This window comes from Odocoileus virginianus, chromosome 20 (genome assembly GCF_023699985.2).
Source record: "Odocoileus virginianus isolate 20LAN1187 ecotype Illinois chromosome 20, Ovbor_1.2, whole genome shotgun sequence".
Classification (NCBI taxonomy): Eukaryota; Metazoa; Chordata; class Mammalia; order Artiodactyla; family Cervidae; genus Odocoileus; species Odocoileus virginianus.
Window position 1 is genome coordinate 1,837,711 of NC_069693.1, and position 23,875 is coordinate 1,861,585.

At 45.2% G+C, this 23,875-nt stretch overlaps 1 protein-coding gene and 1 pseudogene across 1 annotated transcript; both read left to right on the forward strand.

The window, feature by feature from the left end:
* The first annotated feature begins 1,222 nt into the window (after positions 1–1,222).
* On the forward strand, positions 1,223–9,781 carry LOC110121685 (zinc finger protein 548-like). The gene is made up of 4 exons (XM_070451681.1): positions 1,223–1,471; positions 3,531–3,572; positions 6,246–6,372; positions 8,003–9,781. Exons 2-4 carry the CDS (start codon positions 3,537–3,539, stop codon positions 9,583–9,585), a joined length of 1,746 nt encoding a protein of 581 aa, XP_070307782.1. The 5' UTR covers positions 1,223–1,471; positions 3,531–3,536; the 3' UTR covers positions 9,586–9,781.
* LOC139029990 (zinc finger protein 773-like) lies at positions 9,686–22,736 on the forward strand (annotated as a pseudogene).
* Positions 22,737–23,875: the final 1,139 nt, after the last annotated feature.

The following is a 23,875-nucleotide window of genomic DNA, read 5'->3' on the forward strand; positions in this document are numbered from 1 at the left end:
ACAACAAACTGGTTCCAAACAGAAAAAAGGAGCACGTCGAGGCTGTATAGTGTCACCCTGCTTATTTAACTTATATGAAGAGTACATCATGAGAAACACTGGGCTGGAAGAAGCACAAGCTGGAATCAGGATTGCCGGGAGAGATATCACTAACCTCAGCTATGCAGATGATACCACACTTATGGCATAAAGTGAAGAGGAACTAAAAAGCCTCTTGATGAAAGTGAAAGAGGAGAGTGAAAAAGATGGTTTAAAGCTCAACATTCAGAAAACTAAGATCATGGCATCTGGTCCCGTCACTTTATGGGAAATAGATGGGGAGACAGTGGAAACAGTGTCAGACTTTATTTTTTTTGGGGGGGGGGGGCGCTCCAAAATCACTGCAGATGGTGATTGCAGCCATGAAATTAAAAGACGCTTACTCCTTGGAAGGAAAGTTATGACCAACCTAGATAGCATATTACAAAGCAGAGACATTACTTTGCCAACAAAGTAGTCAAGGCTATGGTTTTTCCAGTGATCATGTATGGATGTGAGAGTTGGACTGTGAAGAAAGCTGAGCACCGAAAAATTGATGCTTTTAAACTGTGGTGTTGAGGAAGACTCGAGAGTCCCTTGGACTGCAAGGCGATCCAACCAGTCCATCCTAAAGGAGATCGATCTTGAGTGTTCATTGGAAGGACTGATGCTGAAACTGAAACTCCAATTTTGGCCACCTCATGCGAAAAGTTGACTCATTGGAAAAGACCCTGATGCTGGGAGGGATTGGGGGCAGGAGGAGAAGGGGACGACAGAGGATGAGATGGCTGGATGGCATCACCAACTCGATGGACATGAGTTTGAGTAAACTCCGGGAGTTGGTGATGGACAGGGAGGCCTGGCGTGCTGTGATTCATGGGGTCGCAAAGAGTCGGACACAACTGAGCGACTGAACTGAACTGAAACTTTCTGTGAATTTCCTAGACTGCTCTCCAGAAATCCGGGTGCACTTCTTGTAAAATCAAGCGAAGCTTCGCCGCATCATTGGAGCCTGAGAACTTGGTTTCCCTCAGCCCGTGGAAAAAAACGGAAGTCAGTTCTGCTCTGACCAGAGGCAAGTGTGGTGGCAGCGGAAACTACTACATCACCCAGAAGTCTGTACGATGCGAGGCGGCTGTGACTGAGCCAGTGAAAGCTTAAGAGAGGCACGCGTACGTGCGTGCGCATTGCGTTCGGGCGGGACTTCCGGCGTTTTCTCTTGTAGTATTTGGGAGGCTGTTCGGCTGTTCACCAGCTACGGGCCTTGCCTTAGCCCGCCGATCGGTGAGGTGACCTAGCGGAAAAGCGGGAGGAGACAAGTTGTCCCCGCTCTCCAGAATCGGCTCTGAGGCCCTTTGAGCCCGTAGTTGGCGGCGGTGTCCTCCTCCCCGCCCCACTCGCCGCATCTCCCGGCCCAACTCATCCCACCGGCCAGTGACCGAGGTCGGCGCAGGTGGGTGCTGCGTCTCCCGGGCCCCCACCTGGCCCGACTCCGAGTCCCAGATCCGGACGGAAGGGTGCCCGTTCAGATCCCTGCCGGTCAGCCCCAGAGTCCAGAACTGAGGGCGGCTTTGTGAGGGGTCGCCCTTCAGCTAGTGGGCTGGGGTGAGGGAGAGAGTTCCCTCGGAGGCGACAGTGCACGGCTTGCAGGTGCTCCCCTAGTCGGCAGCCTTGGGGAAACTTGGGGTCACTTTTTTCTGGGACAGAAGGGAACGAAGTGCCTTATCTGAAATGGCAACCTGAGCAGGTGAGAGCCATGGAACGTTGTTGTGAAGGAGGTGGGACTGGGAGAACCGTGTCTAGAGTTAGAAGTTGGGAGAAAAGGATGCGAACGGATGCAGGAAGACTGCTGAGGAGGCCACCTCAGCAGTGGGAGGTGCTATAGACCCCAGGAGAATTTTGGGAGAGGCTGGGCCAGGGAGATAGCAGGACATCGGAGATGGGATAAGACTCTGGGTAGGTTTCCTCAGTAGAGTCTACAGGACTTTCTGATGCTCCATGTGTGGCCAGGAGGATGTGGACTGGCCCAGCATGGCGTGGGAATCAGATTGAGGAGGGGGGGGCCATAAGCTTGTTGCCTGAGATGGGCCCTGTGTTGAGGGAGGGGAGGGCTGAGTAAGAGGGCAGGACGTGAAGGCTGGGTGCTGGCATCCCTGATGCTCCTTCCATGAAACAGCATACCTGTCTGAGGAGGGATTCTGGCTTGTGTCTGCAAGGTAAAGAGCTTTGCTTCTGTGAAGCCTGCTGTGGGTGCTGGAGTGGATTCTCCACTGGCAGGCTCTGCCGACCCTCACTGCCTCCTGGATGGAAGGAGGGAAAGATCAACCAGGCTGGTGTGGCCAGCGGGTCCTAGACCCACCTCACCCCTCACCTCACCCCTCAGGGCAGGAGGGATGAGACTCTGCTTCAGTCAAGGGCTCCCAGCAAGCTCCCTTTTGAGGTTTATTTACTGAGTAGGCCTGCTTGCTGGCTGGACTAGTAACTGAATTGCCTGCTCAGCCCCTCCCGGTGACTCATTAACTTAAAGACTGTATGAAAATTAACCAAGAATTAATCAATATTTCTCTAAATACACACACAGGCAGTTAGAAATGAGCCTGTTCACTCAGTTAAATCTTTGTGAACACTTGTAATTGGCTTGTCATTGCTTTACCTGTATATATTTGCTTACAAGGTAAGGTTTTTTTTTTTCTCACCAGATTATCTTGTTTTTATTCAAATTCTCTTTTTAAAATTTTCATAAAACAAGTCTAAAAAGCACTATGCAACATTACTATTTTTGCTTAGCATATCTCAAGAAAAAGTGTGTGTGCGTGCTTAGTTGTATCCAACTCTTTGCGACCCCATGAATTGTAGCCTGCCAGGCTCCGCTGTCCATGGAATTTCCCAGGCAAGAATACTGGAGTGGGTTGCCATTTCCTCCTCCAGGCAAGGTAAAGTTTTATGTATAACATCTTCTGAGATCCTAAAAAATGTAAAGACCCCAAATTTCAAAACTATACCACTTCAATTGCCTGCAAACATATAAAACTATTGTTCCTATGGACAGTCATAGCTGATACATGGTATGTCCTCCTTACGTTAGATACCAATATGAGTCTTCTGAGGTTGGAATAATTCTTATCTTCAGTAGAATTTTCTTTTGTCTGACGTTCAGGGAGTCTCAGTCCTTCTACAGGGTCACCTGGTAAGAGGCAGTACTGTTTTCTGACATGCTTGGTCGTGTCCGACTCTGTGACCCCATGGACTATACAGTCCATGGAATTCTTCAGGCCAGAATACTGGAGTGGGTAGCCTTTCCCTTCTCCAGGGGATCTTCCCAACCCAGGAATCAAACTAGGGTCTTCTGTGTTATAGGCGGAGTCTTTACCAACTGAGCTATCAGGGAAGTCTGAGCTTAGACTGACAGGCAGAGGTCCTGTTACACCAGGGCCTGGAAGGGGTGGAGGTCCAACTCTGCTGTAGGATTCTAGTACTGTTGTCCTTGTCTCATGACTTCTTTCTTCTCCCAGGGCCCCATGGCAGTAGTAGAGATGCTCATGAGTCCTGTACAGGTGAGTCATAATTATCAACCTGATAATTTTATCCTGATATATATGCCCTTGAGTAATGGCAATGTCCCAAGACTTATATCCCTATTTTCTGTCTTGCATCTGTAGACCATGTACTCTCACCATGCCTAGAATCTTATATTTAGTCCTGGGTTATAGATTGATCAGTGATTTTATTGCTGACAACTGATGGGGGAAGGTGTGGCAGGGAGTCCTGACCACAGGATTTAGAATGTCCAGATGGCTGCAGGTGATACTGAGGTGGAATATGCAGAGAACTGTTGGTTCTGTCATATCTGGTGGGAATGAGGTGCTGGGATAGGGGTGCACAGGTATCAGGCCTTGACTGATAGCCTGAGGTCCTGGTTCTCTAACCCTCAGGTTGAGGGCAGGTAGGGAAGGTTTGAGGCAGAGCAGGAAGGTGCCATGTCTCAGATTTTAACAGGCCTCTGTGACTGCAGAGTAGAAGACTAGACTAGGTGTGCATGAAGGCTGGGAGATATGAGAGGAATTTCTGCAATCATCCATGTGTATGTTGGTGGGGGCTACACCTGAGTGGTGGCTGTGAAGGTAGGGATAGAGCTACCCATGGTTTTTTTTTTTTTTAATCATATATTTTAAATTGAAGTATAGGTGGTTTACAATGATGTGTTGTCCATATTTTAGGTAATGGAGAATGAGGGACTTAAGGAGGTCGGCTGATAGGAAGAATCAGGGAAGACCCAGGTTTCTGGCTTTATTAGGAAGGATGGGTACCTCATCAGCTAAAATGAGGAAGCAGCTCTAGTAGTAGGGAGAATTTCCACATGGAAATTTCCAAATTTGGAAATCACAGATGTTCCAGAGATCCCAAGGGGAGGTATCCCAGAGTTGTCAGGAAGGTGCATTCCCACAAGTGAGATGCAGTGAGGAGGAGAATGAACAGTTGGCCCTGAGCCCTGGCACTGGGCTTATAAAGACAAGGACAAATCTGAGTTTGTCTGAGGGTCAGCATCTGGGGGAGGAACCCCAGGGAATCACTTTGACACAGAGTCTGGGTTTCAGGGGAAAGATCCAAGGTGGAGACAGCCATGGCATCGGGGCTTTGGTGTGGACTAGGATAAAGCTGCAGGTAAGATTTAGGTAGTATCATTTCTAGTTGGTGGTGCGGATGCCATTAGAGGACAAGGAGTGAGGATGAAGGGCCTGAGTAGTAGGTCTCTGGGTTGGATACCTGGCTGGTGGTGATGGGCTTCACCAAGACAGATGAGGAAGCAAAGTGTCCGTGTGTCTGTGTGACAGCAGGGTGTAGGTGTGAGAAAGTCTTCAGGCCAGTGAGGACAGGAGATGGATGTCGAGGATGGAAAAGGGTTAGCTGGGAGAGTCTCTCGGCCTAGGGTGCAGTGGGAGTGTGACTGGGGAGGTCTGCGTGCCTGGGCTTCGCGTGAAGAGAGAGGAAGGTGTTGACTGCTTGTGGGACAGTCCTTGCAGTTCAGAAGAGGAGGAGAGCTAAGGGCACGTGAGGTCTCATGCAGGCAGGATGGCTAGAGAGGAAGCAAAAAACAGGCCCTGTGGGGAGACCTTCTGGGGTGTGCCTCCAGGGCTTGGGGTGGGGCCTGGCTTTAGAGGACTTTGGTGTTCGGGGGCAGGGTTGGCTGCATTAAATACTGGATGCATTTGCCATTCACTGCCTGGACTCCATGTGCAGAGCACCCTGTAAGGAGGTGAAGGAAGTGCCTGTGGTGTGGGCTGGGGTGTCTGTGGTGCTGTCACCATGGAGGGGTCAGAGTTGTCAGGAAGGTGCTGAAGGTAGTGAGATGCAGTGAGGAGGAGAGTGAACGGTTGGCCCTGAGCCTTGGCACTGGGCTTATAAAGACAAGGACAAATCTGAGTTTGTTTGAGGGTCAGCATCTGGGGGAGGGACCCCAGGGAAATTGTCCAGCAGGAGAGCAATAGGGCCATGCATGGCAGTCCACAGCCTACATGGTGGTTTGTTTTCTGCTGTGTACTGGACACAGGGGTCCATGGTCATGAGGAGAGAACAGGCACTGATGCCCCTAGGGTGTATCTTGAGGGTGGGACATCTGGGATGAGGCTGAGTGGGGACAGATGCTTTGGGAGAGGGTGAAAGTCCTGGAGAGTGACATGTATCAGTGGTCGTACTCAGAGTATATTAACTTGCGGAAGTGAGTAAGTGGTGATGAGTGGTGACACAGAGAGGCCAGTGACGTTCATGACAATTTCATTACTTATATTTCCTGAGAGGAGGCTCACTGTGTAACCCAGGCTCATGTGGGGAAGCACCAGACTTGGTTAGCAGGTGCAAGCACCAGTTTGGGGAAACCAGTGGTCAGAGCCTTTTTTGGATTTTCAGGGGAAATGTGGGGAGGGTTGGACAGAAGGCTTAGGGATGACTAGTTTGAATAATTCTGTGTACCTGGAGTATGGGAGCTGTCTGTAGCTGTCTGGTACCTGGCTCTGGACTGATTTAGGGCAGGGGAAATACTGACCTGGTGAGTGAGTATTAGTTCAGGAGTTAGCTCAGAGTATGAGCTCTGGAAGCAAGGGAGATGTGAACAAATTTGGCCTTAAGTTTAGCCCTGTAATTAATGGATGACAAATAGATAAATACAGAATCCACAAAACCAAGTTAAAACAAGAAACTGTTCATGAACCAGACTCTTTTGATTTTGGCAGGACTGTGTGGTCTTCGAGGACGTGGCTGTGTATTTCTCCCAGGAGGAGTGGGGCCTCCTTGATGAAGCTCAGAGACACTTGTACCGTGCTGTGATGACAGAGAACTTGGCACTCGTGACCTCCCTGGGTAAGCTCTGCACACTCGCCTGGTGTTCTGGGCTGCATTCTGTTCTGCCCCTTTTCCCAGGGGCAGCTCTGTGCTCCCCACACTGAGATGCTCCTTTCCTGGTTTCCTGGCACGTGTGCTGTTGGTGCTGGGGCTGGACCATGTGTACAGTGTCACTGTTCTCCGCACAGAGCCCTACCTCTTCACTCTGAGAACTTGCACAACAGGGCTCAGGAGTCAGAAATCTAAATTTTGTCTGAGACCCCCCTCTGACCTGGCTTGTCCCTGGTAGGTGATCAGACTGGATGCTTGGACTCTTGTTGCCCAGGTCTTCCCCTCCTCTTGCTGACATTTCTTTCAGGCACCAACCAATATACGAATTTTGGGACCATTATTGCTTCTGCAGTCTCCCCTGTGAAGCTGTTAGAATTTTAGCATGTCAGATGTCCTGTGTTGAATTTCTGGACATATGCTGGCCCCTCCTATTTCTCTCTTTCATGTAGGACTGGCGTCTTTCTGATGCCACAGCAGTGCTCACCTGGTGCAGGAGGGAGGACCCTGGGTGCTTGATAGTGTGGACATTACTGCATCTATGGCAGGAGCGACTCAGAATTACCCGAGCTCTGTGTGAGGTCCTGGGAAATGGTACCATGTCAGAACTGGGAACTTGTTTTGTGTTCACCATTGACTGATGCTGTGACCCGCTGATCATACCCCATTTCTTCCTTTTCTTCCCAATTTTATTTCTTCTGTCACCCTCCAGCCACACCTTTGTGACCCTCACTTGTCACGCGTTCCATATCACTGCTCTGTATGTAAGATGTCCTGAGGTCTGCATGTATGTATCCTTAAATAGTGCTAGAACTTTAGCATCTCTTTTGTATCAGATGTTTCAAGGTCTGGGCACCATCTTCATCATAGTGCTCACCTGTCAACCATAGCCATGGGTGTGGTGGAGGCCTTTTGCAGAGGACTGATTTGGAGGCCTGCTGTGGTCTGAATGTTTGTGTCTGCACACATTCCATATGTTGAAAACTTCATGCCCAAGATGGCAGTATTAGAAGATGGGGTCTTTGGGGTGATTAGGTCATGAGGGCAGAGCCTTTAAGAATGAGGTTAGTGCCCTTTTAAAAGGGGCCCCCACTGAGACTTCCCTGGTGGTCTAGTGGTTAAGACTTCGCATTTCCAGTGCAGAGTGCCTGAGTTAGATTCCTGTTGGAGGAACTAAGCTCCCACATGATATGCAGTTCAGCCCAAAAGATTAAAAGAAAAAAAGAAGGGGACCCCACAAAGCTTCCAGGCTCCTTGCACCATGTGTGAGGACACGAGAAGTCTGTGACCTAGAAAAATGCATACTGGTCTCTGGGTTCCATCCTCTAGAAATGTGAGAAATAAACTTCTGTTCATTATAAGCCAGTCAGCTTATAATTTTATCATAGGATCCTAAATGGACTGAAAGAGTAACTCTTCCTTAAGTCTTTACCTGTTGACAGGACTGTCTTATCATGGGAGCTCCCCAGGTCCATCTCTGCACAGCAGACCTTCCTGAATCTGGCTTTGGTCTTGGGTGTGTGTGACACACATATTTCTGATGGGGCTGTCCTTTCCATCAAAGTCAACATGCACTTTACTAGCATCTATCTGGTTACAGGTTGTTGGCATGGAGCCCAGGGTGAGGAGCCCTCTTCTGAGCAAGGTGTTTCTATAGGGATGTCAGAGGTCAGGACTGCAAAGCCAGATCCATCCTCCAGGAAGGCCCAGCCCAGTGACATGTGTGGCCCACTCTCCAGAGACCTTTTGCCCCTGCCTGAGCATGATGGAATGTACCCTGATGAAGGACTGTACATTTGTGGAGCAGACCTTTTCCAGCACCAGAAGGAGATTAGAGACAAACTTTGCAGAAGGGCTGAGGGGCAGCCTTCATTTCTGACCAACAGCAGTGTTCACACAGGAGAGAGGACCTTGACGTGCAGTGGAGAAGGGAAGCCCTTCCCAGGCAGCACAGGCCTTCTGCAGCAGCTGGGCCCTCATGGTGTGGGGCAGCCATGTGGGGACACTGAGTGCCAGGAGGCCTTTGGTCGTGAACAGAGTGGTTACAGGTGCGCTCGGTGTGGGAAAGCCTTCAGCCGAAAACAGATACTTGTTGAGCACCAGAAAATCCACACTGGAGTAAGGCCTCATGAGTGCAGCATCTGTGGGATGGCCTTCATTAGAAAGTTTCACCTTGTTCAGCACCAGAGAATCCACACTGGAGAAAGGCCTTTTCGGTGCAGCGAATGTGGGAAATGTTTTAGGTACAACTCCACGCTCATTAGTCATCAGCGAGTTCACGCTGGATTAAGGCCTTATGAGTGCAGCAAATGTGGGGAATTTTTCAAGTACAATGCCAACTTCATGAAACATCAGAGAAAGCACAATGGAGAAAGGCCTTTTGAGTGCAGAGAATGTGGAAAATTCTTTAGGTATAACTATAGACTGATAAGACATGGGAGAGTTCACACTGGAGAAACTCCTTATAAGTGCATTGAATGTGGGAAGTTTTTCAGGTACAGCTCCACATTCATTAGACATCAGAGAGTTCATACTGCAGAAAAGCCTTATAAGTGTAATGAATGTGGGAAATTCTTTAGGTACAATTCCACACTCATTAAACACCAGAGAGTTCATACCGGAGAAAGGCCTTATGAGTGCAGTGAATGTGGAAAATTTTTTAGGTACACGTCCACCCTCATTAGACATCAGAGAGTTCATACGGTAGAAAGGCCTTATGAGTGCAGCTTGTGTGGGGAATACTTTAAGTACAAATCCAAACTCATTAAACATTGGCAAAATCACACTGGAGAAAGGCCTTATGAGTGCAGTGAATGTGGGAAGGCCTTTAGGTATCACTGCAGACTCATTAGACATAAGAGAGTTCACAGTGGAGAGAGGCCTTATGAGTGCAGCGAATGTGGAAAATTCTTTCGGTACAACTCCAACCTCATTAAACATTGGAGAAATCACACCGGAGAGAGGCCTTATGAGTGCAGAGAATGTGGGAAAGCTTTTAGCCACAAGCATATACTTGTTGAGCATCAGAAAATCCATACTGGAGAAAGACCTTATGAGTGCAGCAGATGTCACAAAGCCTTCATTAGGAAGTCCCACCTTGTTCATCACCAGAAGATTCACACTGAAGACACTATGAGTGCTGTGAATGTGGGGAACTCTTTAGATACAACTCCAACCTCATGAAGCAGAAGTTCAATAGTAGAGACCTTATGAAGGGGCCTGCTTATAGCACAGGAAACTATATTCTATATCATGTAATAAGTTATAATGGAAAATAATCTGGGAAAGAATTTTATATATAAAACTGAATCATTTTGATATATGCCTGAAACACTGTAAATCAACTATGCTTCAATTAAAAAACAAAAGACCATTATAAGTACAGAAGCTATGGTAAATGAGGTACTACTCCAAACTCTAACCCATAGGTGCTGGAGAAGCCCCTATGAGTTATGTTGGGCTGTGTTCACTTCTGAGTACAGCAAACATGGAAAGTTGTTTTGGTACAGCTCCCCACTTTAGACATCAAGAGTTCATACCAAAGCAGACCTTTTCAGTGAATGTAAGTTTTTATCTTAAACTCCAACCCAATTAAATGTCAGTGATTTCACAATGGAGAAAGGCCTTAGTGCAGCAGTTATAGACATATGTTCTGCCAAAACTTCGACCTTATTCAGCACCAAAAAGTTTACACCAGAGAGAGTATTGCAAATGGGGAAAGACTAGCAAATTGCTCTAATCTGTCCCTGAGAACATCTTTTTTTTTGATGGTAGTAAAATATATCTAACAATGCTGGGCTTCCCTGGTAGCTCAGCTGGTAAAGAATCCACCTGTAATTCAGTAGACCCCGATTTGATTCCTGGGTTGGGAAGATCTGCTAGGGAAGGGATAGGCTACCCACTCCAGTATTCTTGGGCTTCCCCAGTGGCTCAGCTGGTAAAGAATCTGTCTGCAATGCAGGAGACCTGGGTTTGATCCCTGGGTTGAGAAAATCTGCTGGAGAGGGGAAAGGCTACTCACTCCAGTGTTCTGGCTTGGAGAATTCTATGGACTGTATAGTCCATGGGGTCGCAAAAGGGTTGGACATGACTGAGTGACTTTAGGGTTTCTCTGATAGCTCAGTTGGTAAAGAATCTGCCTGCAATGCAGGGGACCCTGGTTCAATTCCTGGGTAAGAAAGATCTGCTGGAGAAGGGATAAGCTACCCACTCCAGTATTCTGGCCTGGAGAATTCCATGGACTGTATAGTCCATGAGGCTGCAAAGAGTCAGACACAACTGAGCAACTTTCACTTTCATGTGTAACAAAATTTACCCTCTCCCTTTTAATGTTTGGTGTAGTGTGTTTAAAAATTAATACCTAGTCTCCAGAATTCTTTTTCATCTTGCAAAAATGAAACTATACCCCTTAAACATCTCTCTCTTCTCCCTCCCTACCCTACCTGTCTACCTCTGTTATATACTCTTGTCTATGAATTTGATTACTCTGGATACTTTTCATAAGTGTAATCATACACTTTTTCTTCTCTTTGCACCTGGCTTATTTAGCTTAGAATAATGTCCCCATGTTGAAGCATTTGTCAGCATTTTCTTCTGTCTTGAGAAGGAATCAGAATTGACCTGCCTAAGATATGGGGAAGGGTGCTGATTGTCGATACAAGTTTGTCTGATATGATGACATTTAGAGAAACAGGATATCCTGATTTTATATGGAACATATGTTAATACCTTTACTGAGGTATTGGCATACTCAATTTCATTTATTAAGATTATAAACTGTATTTTCACATAGGTGTACACAGTGGGACTATCACCAAAGTTGTGATAATGAACATGTCCATTACTTACAGAGTTTCCATTAGCACAAACCCTACCCAAGTTGCCATCTCCAGGTAGACATTGTAGTTTACATTTTCTAGAATTTTACATAAAAGAAATCCTACAGGTATTCTTATATGAATTTTCACTGAGTTCATAAATATATTTTTTTATTATATTTGTGCAAAGGAATAACATCAAATAAAAATAAGCAAGAGTTTCTTATGTATTATAGGTGCATTGTTTGTAAGCAAATGTGGGTGGTTTTTTTGTTCTCACTATCACTGAGAAAATGTTATTTAAAGTGGGAACTGAAGTTGAAACTAAACTGAAATTCAGTTTTGTATGAATTCTTTATGAATAAAAAATTTTTGAACCTTTTGCATCATGCACAGCTTCCACTGACATTTTTCTAGATTTTTCTCTTCTTAATTGGCTTTTCTAGTGTCATTATCCTACATCTTTGTGTCATAAAAGTTCCTAGGGAATTTTTGTGGTGAAATACACAACATAAACTTTATCATCTCACTATTTTGAGTGTTTAGTTCCATGATATATCAGGATCTCCAGCACAACAACCCATCAGTGTGTGTGTGTGTGTGTGCATCCTCACACACATGCATTTGTGTAAAGACAGAAAAAGAAATATATGTATATTTAAAATGTATTAATTGTATTTGGCTTTGCTGGGTTTTCGTTGCCGTGTGTGCTAGTTTTCTCTAATGCAGGGTGGTGGTGGGGCTACTGTCTGCAGTACACGGGCTTCTCACTGCAGTGACTTCTGACTGGAGTATGGGCTTTAGGCCAGCGGGCTCAGTAGTTGTGGAGAATGGGCTTAGTTGCCTTGTGACGTGTGGAATATACCCAGAGCAGGGGTCAAACCCATATTCCCTGCATTGGGAGGTGAATTCTTAAGCAGTGGGCAAGCACGGAAGTCCGCCTTCCTGTGTGGCCCATTATGGCCCTGTCTTTAATCTTTGCTTGCTTTACCCTGACCTACCACAGTGAGAGTTATAAAATGAATCCAATGCTTAGGCTACATGTATTTGCAGAGCAGCAGGACACCATTTATTAGCCCCGAACTGTGGATGGATGCACTGTGTGTCTGAGCCACAGCCTAGTAGTTGTTCAGTTGCTCAGTTGTGTCCAGCTCTTTGTGACCTCATGGACTGCAGCACGCCAGGCTGCCCTGTCCTTGAACATCTTGCAGAGCTTGCTCAAACTCATGTCCATTGAGTCGGTGATGCCATCCGACTACCTCATCCTCTCTCGTCCCCACGATACAGCCTGGTATCTTGTGCCTACTTGGTTTTGTAGGTTTGGGGACCATCTGAAATACTGTCTCTGTACCTGTCGTGATCAGCACAGAGTATATTACACGCAAATCTGGATGCATCGCCTTTCAGACGCGTGAAACCCCACCCCAGTACTCAGAGCCTGGGGACACCCCTTCCAGCAACCCTCTGATTGAGGCTGAACTGTCCCAGAGGTGGGCCGCACCGCCCTTTGCCAGCACCTGAAACTCCGTAAACTACATAACCCGGAAGGCAGGGCGCCGCCTCCTGCAGCACAGAACCAATGAAGGATCAGAAGAGGCGCTTTGGGTCTAGAGGGCCGCGTCTGGGCGGGCCTTCCGGCGTCAACCGAAAGCGACTTGCTGTGAACTCAGTTGACATTTGGTGAAATCAGTTCCCTGGTGGGGACCTGGGGAACCCTGGGCCGCCTTGAGGTATGGCGAGCTGGGTGGGCGCTGGTACAGCTGTGCCGAGGCGGATCTGAGGCTCGGCGTGGGCTCCATTCGGCCAGAAGCTGTCTCCGGGCCGGAACGGGAGCCGCCGTGCGCGGGCCCCTCCTTCGCCTGCAGACGGCTGGGACGGCTGCGCGGATAGTACGATGGGGGGAACGCTTTGCCCTCTGGGCCGCTCAGCCAGCATTGTTTTGGTTTGGGTTTTTTTCCCCCAATACTTTTAATTTGCTGTTGCTGCGCTGGCCTTCCTCTGAGGGCGGAGAGTGGGGTCTACTCTCTGTTGTGGAGCTCGGGCTTCTCATTGCGGAGCCGGGGCTCTAGGGCGTGGGCGCAGTAGTCGTGGCTGTCCGGCTTTAGAGCACAGGCTGATTATTTCTGACGCAGAGGCGTAGTTGCTCCGCAGCCTGTGGGATCCTCCCGGATCAGGGATGGAACCCATGCCTCCTGCATGGGCAGGTGGACTCGGACTCTACCGCTGAGCCGTTGAGGAGGCCCTCTGGTGGCTCACGCGGTAGAGGTGGCTTGCAGTGCCAGAGACCCAGGTTCGATCTCCTGATCTGGAAGATCCCCTGGAGAAGGAAATGACAACCCGCTCCAGTGTTCTTGCCTGGAAAATCCCATGGACGGAGGAGCCTGGCAGTCTCCAGTCCATGGGGTGGCAAAGAGTCGGACACGACTGAATGGCTTCACTTTCAACTCTTCATTTCTAAAAAATGTTTTCTCTTTATTCATATATTTGGATGCGCCAGGTCTTCTTTGCAGCATGCAGGTTGAGGCATGTGGCTGGGATCCTGACCTTGGATCCAACCAGGGACCCCTACATTGGGAGCTCAGAGTCCTAGTTACAGGACCACCAGGGAAGCCCCTCAGTCAAGTCTTAGCATTCTGTGGTACCTTTGTCCTTAACACTGTTTTCTTACAAGTGTCATATATTTCTACTTATTGTTTCCCCAAACGGTTGGTTTTCCACATATAGAAATGTGAGGTGTATAGAAAACAATTGCAGAGAACCTCCTGGTAAAGTTGAATAAGCAGCTCCAATATTCATTCTCTTCTCAGGCCAAGAAATCCGATATAGGGACTTTCCTGGTGGTCCAGGGGCAAATGGTTTGCCTTGCAATGCAGGGGAGGAGGGTTTGATTCCTGCTCAGGAAATTAGGAGGCTTCCCTGGTGGCTCAGATGGTAAAGAATCTGCCTGCAGTGTGGAAGGCCCAGGTTTGATTCCTGAGTCTGGAAGATCGCCTGGAGAAGGGCGTGGCAACCCACTCCAGTATTCTTACCTTGAGAATCCAATGGACAGAGGAGCCTGGCAGGCTGCTGTCCGTGGGATTACAGAGTCCACACGACTGAAGCTACTTAGCACACATACACACGGGGAACTAAGATCCCACATGCCTCAGAGCAACCAAGCCCATGAGCCACAGCTGCTGAGCCCACATGACGTAACTCAAGAGTTCCTGAACCACGTGGAGAAGATCCTGCAGCAGGCAGTGAAGATCCCTAGTGTGGCAGTTAGGACCTGATGCAGCCAAATTTAAAAAACAAAAAAGAAAAGAAGTATAGATAGGATCCTGGAAGCTGCATAGATGTGGATGTTCTTCTAAAACAATTATCCCATCCCCCAAAAGTTAAAGTATTATCTCTTTTCTTTCATGGAAGCATTTCCTTGCTTTTCTTGATAATTTTGCTAGCTCTGTGGAAATTATTCAAGGACTATGGCTTGTTGTTTCAAAACTCTCTTCTGAGTGGAATCACATAAATATGTGTTTTCTTCATTTGCACAACTTGGCATGACTTTATCCGTGTTTTCATAGCTATTCATTTATTTTCCTTTCTTGTGCAGTATTCTATAGTATGCACATATGAGGACAATGTCCTTATAAATTCAGCTGTTGAAGCTTCTTTTGTTTTTGTTTTGTTTTGGTATTTATAAACATTGCTACTGTAGATATACCTGCCATGTCTTCTGGGATATACCCAGCACACATTTGTGTAGCGTATATGTTAAAATTATTATTTTATTTAAATGAACGTTTCCACTTTTTAGTCTTGTTTTATTCCTTGTTACTAATTTTTTTAAATTCTTTGTCACTAATTTTAACTTAGTTCTTTGAATGGCTTGGTTATACTTAATCTACCTGTAGTTAATTTTGCTACACACTTATTATGCACTACGTACATTTACAGTTTTATATTACACACCCATTTAGAGAGTTTCTGCTTTTTCAGCCATTGTACTCTTCTAATATTTATCATTTTTAAGTTATTTAAGTTAAGTCTTTACTCTGGTGGTATCAGAGGAGAAAATGATGAAGATATCTTGTTAAAATATTTGTTATAAGGGGAACAGAGTGAATCATTTTAAGGGTAATAAGTTATAAGGCTTTGACTCCATATCAAGATATTTTAGAATCCAAGAACATTTACAAGTGATCTCTCTGATCATTGGTGGAAAAAAACCCATATAAATTTATCAAAATATAAATAAAAAGTACATGTTGTTTAATTCTGTTGTATAATGTAATAATAACTTCAAATCAGAGTTTAATATATGAATTATGTAAGCTGAAATTTTGTATCTAACAATTTTTAACATAACTGTTGGGGGAAATGTGTAATTTCCTCCGTTCTGTCTTGCCACAGCAAAAATTTGAAGCGATGGACGGATCTGTTTTACAACTTGATGTTACAACTCAGTTTTATTTGACAAGCAAAGAAAAATACATCCTCAAGGCGTGAGAGCAGGCCGACTCAAAAGACTCGAAGAGAATAGAAGCCAGCTGTTCAATTTTGGCCCCTCTTTTTATATATTTTTTCTCCTCCCCCTCAGCCTGCTCTATGTAAATTGGGCTAGCCAGGAGGGCTGTTTGCTTTGCCTGAGGTTCTCACTCCTGTCCTCAGACCTTCCTTTGTTCTATTTTCACAGGCTTTAACTGGGCTGGCCAGGAAGGCTGTTTGCTTTGCCTGAGGTTCTCACTCCTGTCCTCAGACCTTCCTTTGTTCTATTTTCACAGGCTTTTCCCTTCTTCATGTTTTAGCCACCAGCATTCTGGACTCCTTTTTCCTATTCTAACTACCTAACATAACCAAAGTAAACTTTCAAAGGGAAGTATAAGAACTCCTGGTCCCCTGTTGTGGCCAACTACAAGCGAGAAAAAGAGAAAACTGTATTATTGACAAGGGAGAAACAAGGAAATCAAATGGAGGTGTCAGAGCTGTACATAAAGTGAGACTTAATTTTGACATTTATAGCCTAGGGTATAATAATGTTATATGACCTGCCACAACCATATCCTCACCAACATGGTTGCTTTCATTTTGTCTCATTGAACTGCAGTTACACTACCCTCATACATGGTACTCAAACACACTGCACATAACTCGGATAGACTTTTCACTTGTACTTTCCACTTCTGGGAAGCCTTTTCTCAAGACATCCATATTACTTTATGGCAGAACTCCATAATATTTTCTGTCATTTTTTACATGCTTAATTTTACCCTTAAGTATTTCTCTTTGCCTTAGATCTAAAGTGTTTCACTCATTGATATTCTTTTTTGACGATGTTGCCCATGGCCCTGCCCTTCTCACAGGTTTCACATTCAGCAGAACCTCTTATGGACTCTTCACTGATGAGTGTCAGGTGTTCTGGAAGTGCTTTGCTGCTTCTCTTCCTGGACCTGGTGTCTGGAGACCCTGGAGAAACCCCAAGTCCTGATTTCCAAGTCCAGGCCAGAGGTTATATGAAGGGATTCCCATTTTTGGCAGCCCGTGGACTGAGATGTGAAAAGTTGTCTTAGGTACAGGGGTAGTCCATACAAATGCTTGAGCTCTTGATAGGGGTGGGAATGCTTTAGGACTTGTAGGTCTTTGTTAATGTCTGGTAAGAACAGAGAGCAAGAGGGCCAGAGTCGGGCCTAAACTGGTAGCCTGAGAAGTTGGGTTTCTCTTCTGAGAATGATGGCAGATGTGGAATTTTTGGTATAGAGGGAAGAGTGATGTGACTCAGGTTTAAAGAGGCTGCCCCTGGCTGCAGAGTACACAGTGGACTGGGGAAGAGGAAGACAGGCAGATAGCAAGGAGGCTATTGTAATCATCCAGACTAGCAGTAGTTGTGCCTAGACCAGAGTGGTAGATATGGAGGTAGGAGAAATATTTGGCTCCTGAATTTGTTTTTAAAGTTTTAACAGTGGACTAGATTTTATAATGTGGAGTGAGTCACAGATGACTCCAAAGGTTTTTCCCTTTACAGTGGAAGGGTGGCAGTGCTATCAGCTGAGATGGGGGAGTCAGCAAACAGAGTCCCTTTCTGTGAGACTGTTAGGAATTGGGTCTTGTGTTGAATCTCAGATGTTTCAGTGACTCCCAAGTATAGGAGACCAGTGGATGGGTGAACTTGCAGACCCAGAGTGCTGGGGAGTCTTCATGATGCCATTAGGGGACAAGGGAAGTGGGGGGCTGTTACAAAGGTCATCAGCAGGAAGATAGGGGGAGGGAAAGTCCAGCATGTGGTCCAGGTATTTATGGGATAGTGGTTATGAAATTGATGCAGAGGAAAAGCGAAAAAGGAGATGAAGTGATACCAAAGTCAGGCTGGTGCTTATTGATCCTCCTGTATACTCACTAGGTTTTTGTGGTGGAATTTGGGGAGTCTATGATAGAATGTCAGATGAGTTTACTCAAGATCTGTCAACTGGGTGTGGATTTCGAATGATTGTTATGTGAACAAATATTTTAACTGTTGAAGAGACATAATTTGCAGTATGGAAGTGGAACCTGACCAGGGGTATTTAGATCTGTATGTTGTGACTGAGGATAAAGTCAAGAATAAGGTTTAGTGGGGAATCCTTCAGAGCAGGGCTAGGGAGCTGCCAGTGGAAAGTGGTGTACAGTGGGGTTGTGTTGTATTTGTCAGGCACTTGCTGAATGTTCAGAAGGGGATGAGAGGAAGCAGGAGGTATGCCAATTTTGTGAACCAGGTGGCGGTGATGAGGGTCAGATGTATAGTCCACTGAGTGATATGCTTGTGGGGAAGGTGTGTGAACTAACTTCCTGAGGTACTAGGAGTCTGAGAGAAAGGTGGGCCTAAGTTTCTGTATGTCTGGGAGACATGATCCTGGGAACTGTGGCTGTTGTTTTACAAGAAAGGGAAGGGGCCCTGCATGCCAGGCTCACCACACAGATAGCCTCAGTCTATCAACCTGCCTGTTGTCACTGAGAATTGTACCTAGTGTGCAAGGAAGGATGAAGTATTTTGGGTATCACTGCCCTCTATGTTAGGAAATGGGAGGATGATGACGCCAGAGTTAGAGTGGGCTGGGGTTGGTTGATTATGGGGTCCTGGGGAGAGAGGCTACTTATGCACACATCTCTTTCCATCATCAGAGGGCCCTGTGACCTTTGGGGATGTGGCTGTGTACTTTTCCCAGGAGGAATGGAGGCTCCTTGATGAGGCCCAGACATGCCTGTACCATGATGTCATGCTGGAGACCTTTGTACTGGTTGCATCCTTGAGTAAGGCCCTGCCAGCATCCTGGGCAGGTCTCTGACTTTCCCCTTTTTTCCAAGGTCAAGTCTGTTCTGTTCACAGTTTGACAGTGGTTTCATGTCTGATACTACTTCCCTGTCCTCTGTTTTGTGGGTGCTAAGGCTGAGTGAATGTGTGTACCACCTCCTTTCACAGGCAGCCCCAATACCAGCAGCTCTGAAGTTTTCTCAATGAAGATTTTCTAAGTCAAAAGACTTGGAATGAATTCACTGGGTTCTCAGTCACTCACTGCCAGTTTGGCTCAGTTGACCCCCGCATCTCTGTGCTCCAGGTTCTGCCTCAATCCAGTCGACATTTCCTGGAGCCTGACTGACCAGGAATTATTGGGAACCAATGTGGTCACTATTTGTGGTGTCCACTTGGCTATTGCTGTCAGACTGTCTTGTGGAGAGGTCCATTATTGTGCAGCAGTGCTTTTCTAACCTGTCTGAGCTTCCTTGTCCTCAAAATAGTCCCATGGTTTTATTCCTTCTGTGTCAGACACATATATGTGATGGGGCTGCCCATTCTACCAAAATCTATGTGAAATTCCTCCTCATATCTCTAGTTTCAGGTTATTGGCATGGAATAAAGGTCAAGCAGAGAACTTCAGAGCAGAATGTTTCTGTAGAAGTGCCGCAGAGAAATACCTGAAAGATAGACCTCTCCACCCAGAAGACCTCTCCCTGGGAGATGTGTAGCCTGAATGTAGAAGGTTGTGCGTATGTAGCTGAGGACCTGGGAATAAACTCTGGCCAGACCCTCTGTGAGGCAGGTGTGAAATTTCAGCAGAACAGTGGAGATAAACTCTTTAGAAGAGACGTGGGTAAGGCCTTTATGAAGAGATGCACAGTCCATGCACTGGGGAAGGCTTTTATGTGCTGTGAGGCTAGGAAGGATTTCCCTGGTATCTCTCACTATTTCCAGGACTAGATTAAACTGCAAAAGGACACTGAGTTTTTGGAGCTTTCTCATAATGGACAAAGGCAGCATAAGTGCCACAAATGTGGGAAGACCTCCTGGAAGTCCAAGCTTGCTCAGCACCAGAGTCCACACTGGAGAGAGGCCTTATGAATATGCTGAATGTGGGAAAGCCTTCAGCTATAAATATATACTTGTTTAGCACTGGAATGTCCACACTAGAGAAAGGCCTTATGGGTGCAGTGAATGTGGGAAAGCTTTTAGTGACAAACATGTACTTGTGTGGCAGCAGCGAATTTACACTGGAGAAAGGCCTTACAAGTGCAGTGAATGTGGGAAATCCTTCTGTCACAAATACAGACTTACTCAGCATCAGAGAGTCCATACTGGCGAGAGGCCTTACGAGTGTTGCGAGTGTGGGAAAACCTTTACTTGTAAGCCCATACTTTTTAAGCACCAGAAAATCCACACTGGAGAAAGGCCTTACAAGTGCAGTGAATGTGGGAAAGTCTTTAGATGTAATTCCAGCCTTGTTATACATACAAGAATTCATACAGGAGAAAAGCCTTCTGAAGGTAGAGAATGTAGAAAGCTATTTAGCCAAAGCTCCCAACTTGTTATACACCAGAGAACTCACACTGGAGCCAAGCCATATGAGTGTAGTGAATGTGGGAAAAGCTTCACCACTAAAAGCAAACTTGTTCAGCACCAGAGAGTCCACATTGGAGAGAGGCCTTATGAATGCAGTGAATGTGGAAAAGTCTTTAGGTTCATATCCAGCCTCAGTAAACATAGAAGAATTCACACTGGAGAAAGGCTTACAAGTGTAGTGAATGTGGAAAGTTCTTTAAGCATAGCTCCCACCTTAAAGTCCACTACAAAATTCATACTTGAGCAAAGACATATTACGAGTGCAGTGAATGTAGGAAATGTTTTAGCCAAAGCTCTACTCTCATTATGCATCTGAGTTCACAACAGAAAAACCACACAAGTGCACTAAATGTGGAGAAGTCTTTAGCCAAAGCACCCAACTTAATTAACACCAAAAGGTTCACACTACAGAAGTGCAGCACCAGCACAGCAAGTGGGGGAATATTTTCTGTCAAATGTGTGCTCTAACTGAGCACCAGAACCTAACAGCCCATAGAGACCCTATGTGTGTAGTGAATGTAACAAAGCTTTGAGCTGAAGGTCTAACCTCTTTTGTCACCAGTAAGCTCATATTAGAGAAAGTCCTTCAAATGAGATGAGAGAAGCAAATGAGCTGTTGACTTAGTTAATACATCTTACTGAACTGGCTCTGTGAAGGACTTCTCAACTGTAAGTTGAATGCCATCTGTGTGCACAGCCATAATGTGGAAATAGTCTGTGGGTACCCAGTTCCTAGGAAACTTTGAGGAGCTAGGCTATATGTTGTGACCTCCCAGGCCCCTTGATGGACCTCATGTCATTGTGAGTTTCTTACCTCTACCAAGTGGCAGATCCTCATACTGGGCATCTACCAGGTGGCAGATCCACATATAGTGGGATCAGTCCTGTCCCCTAGAGGGAAGCACAAGTGGCCTGAGGACTTGGGTGGTGTCATGCTCTTAGGTCCTGTCAACTGCGTAGGACACAGTCTAAGCAGCTTTGCCAGTCTGGGTTCTGCTGGAAGCTCATATAGGTTTACATTATTTGGTGGTATTGGATCATTTTATGCTCAGGATGAATTTTTTAGCTCCAAGTCACCCTTTGGGGAACTGCCTCATTTTGCACTACTTTGTGTAAAAATAAAGACTATTGTTTAACATAACATGCGTCTTTGGTTTTGTTAACTTTGAAACTGCTGTTAAGAACCACATTGAACTATCAGGATGAAGAGGAACAGGTTTTGTGGGTGTTCCAAACTTTGTGTACTTCAGTGGGAATGATAATGGCAGAGAACAGTATTCAGTCTAGTTTGATCTAATTTACATTGTTGTCCAAGGCCTCCTGGGGTAGACTGCAGGGTTCTGTGGGACTAATGTGATCAGATGTCAGAATTTTTGGTAGGTCTTCAGGTCACCCTGAGATGAGGATATTTTTGAGCAGCATCAGTGTTTTTTTTTTTTTTTTTGGAGCTGCATAAGTTGTTGTCTTTTCACATGGGATGTCACATCATGCCCCTGGTATTGTTCAAGGGAAGAAGTTCCCTAGGTCCAGCCATAACAGAGCCACATGCCATAATGTCCACAACTTGGGGCTGGCGTTGCTGAGTGTTAGGTTACAGACATTGGGTGGGAATCATACTTGTTACAGAAACAGGCGTGAAGTTAATAGGAACTGAGAGACTAGCAAACAAGAAGGGACACAACTTTTCTAAAACTGCATCCACAAATGTTCCCATGGCTGTTTATGATAAAAATTTTTGCAAAAATTCTCAGGTGTTACAGAACTGGTTTTGGCATCACATAACATCTGCAAATTGTTTATCTAAGGCCATTGCTGCACAGTGAAGATAGTGGGGGATGACAGCAGAAATCCTGTAGTCCAGGCATGTGATTTTTAGGACCCAGACAGAGTTCCTGGATAACTTTGATTGCTCACTAGTCATTGCTACTGTGGCAGAATCCCTCCCATGAGACCAAGAGAGATAATGGATTTGAGGTGTGATTGCCAGAGTTCTCCTTTTCCAAAAAGATTTGTATTTTTATGTGAAGTCAATTTTTATCCAGATTTAATTGAACTTATGTATAGTGGGTCTGCACTGAATAGAACGTCCCTAAATTGTCCAACTTGATAAGTTTCAACCATGCATGGAAACATCATCATAACAAACATCCATCACTACCCATAGAGCCCTTGTGTGTGTAGTAAATGTGACAAAGCTTTGAGCCAAAGGTCTAACCTCATTTGTCACCAGTACGCTCATACTAGAGAAAGGCCTTCAAATGAGATGAGAAGCAAATGAACTGTCTCCTTAGTTAATACATCTTACTGAACTGGTTCTGTAAGGGACTCCTCAACTGTAAGTTGAATGCCATCTGTATGCACACCCCCTAGTGTGGAGATGGCCTGTGGGTACATCTCCAATTCAGTAACTCAGTGTTTTCCAGAACTTTAATATCATTGGAGTGTTAATGTTTACTTTTTTATTTGTCATTTTCTTTCTACATGCATAGTTACTTTAAAAGTCATCCAAGTTGCCAATGTAAATAATTTTTTTCTGATAAATATATTATTTGGATAGTCCATCATTTAACTGTTTATCCATTCATCTGTTAAAGGGTGGGGTTTTGTGGTTTGTTTCCAGTTCGCCTGCCACAAGTAAGCAAACACATAAATAAAATGCTTTATATGAACACTTGGTTTCATATTCTAAAATGAATGACTACCCATTTGCATTCCCCTTGACAATATTCAGTTCTCCTATATTCCTCACCAGTAGTTGGTTGGTATGGTGAGTATTTTGAATATTATCTGTTTTAAAAGTGTGGAGACTATCATCTGATTGCATTTCCATACTAATTCATGATGTTGGACATTTTTGTTTTCATTTGCCAGATAAATATCTTCTTTGATACAGTGTCTGTTTTACTAGTATCTGAGAAGACAATAAGTGTGTTGGAACTTCAGTTTTCTTCAGTGAATGACTTGGCTAGGTTCTCATAACATTATTCACCATTTATACTTCTAATAATTAACATACTTGACATACATAGAAAATGTTTACTCATTTTTACATAGGACACTTAGCCCCACCCTGCCCCATTTAAGTTTTAAATAATTCAAAGTGTATTTCCAGACATTGACACTTTTTCATAATTTCCATAATTTGATCAAATACAGGAATCTCCTGCTTTGCAAAAGTTCAGATTACATCACTTGGGTTTTATAAAAGACATCTTAGTATGTGTTTTCATGAAATCCAAAGAAACTTCTGAAGTGTTTTAATCATTTTTATGAAAAAAGCCATAACACCATATTAATGGCTGTCCATTGAGAAAACCGAAGTGGTGTATCGGAATTTTGAGAAAGAAGGGAATACTTATGCTTTATGACATCTCAGTTTATGAAATATTTCCTAGGAAAACTGTTCATTGGGATAGCAGGAGCAATCTGTAATTAAGCCCAAGTCACTAAATCATATTCATTTCTATGGCTGCTATAATGAATAACCACAAAGTTAATGGTTTCAGATGAAACATTATGAATTATTTTACTCTTCTGGACTTTAGAAGTCTAAGTCACTTTCACAGGGATAAAGTCAAAGTGTGACTAGGGGCTTGGTCTCTCTGGAGGCTCTAGGAATGTGGTGTTGTCCTTGCCTTTTCCAAACTCTAGAGCTGCATTCCTTGTGTTTGAAGGCTGAAGACCACTTCCTTCTTCAAAGATCAGCACTGCAGCATTTCAGTCATCAAATCGCCTTCCTCTACCTGTCTTTTATGAGGAGACTTTGGAGTACACCTCCGGACAAACATACTTTTGGGGTAATCTCATC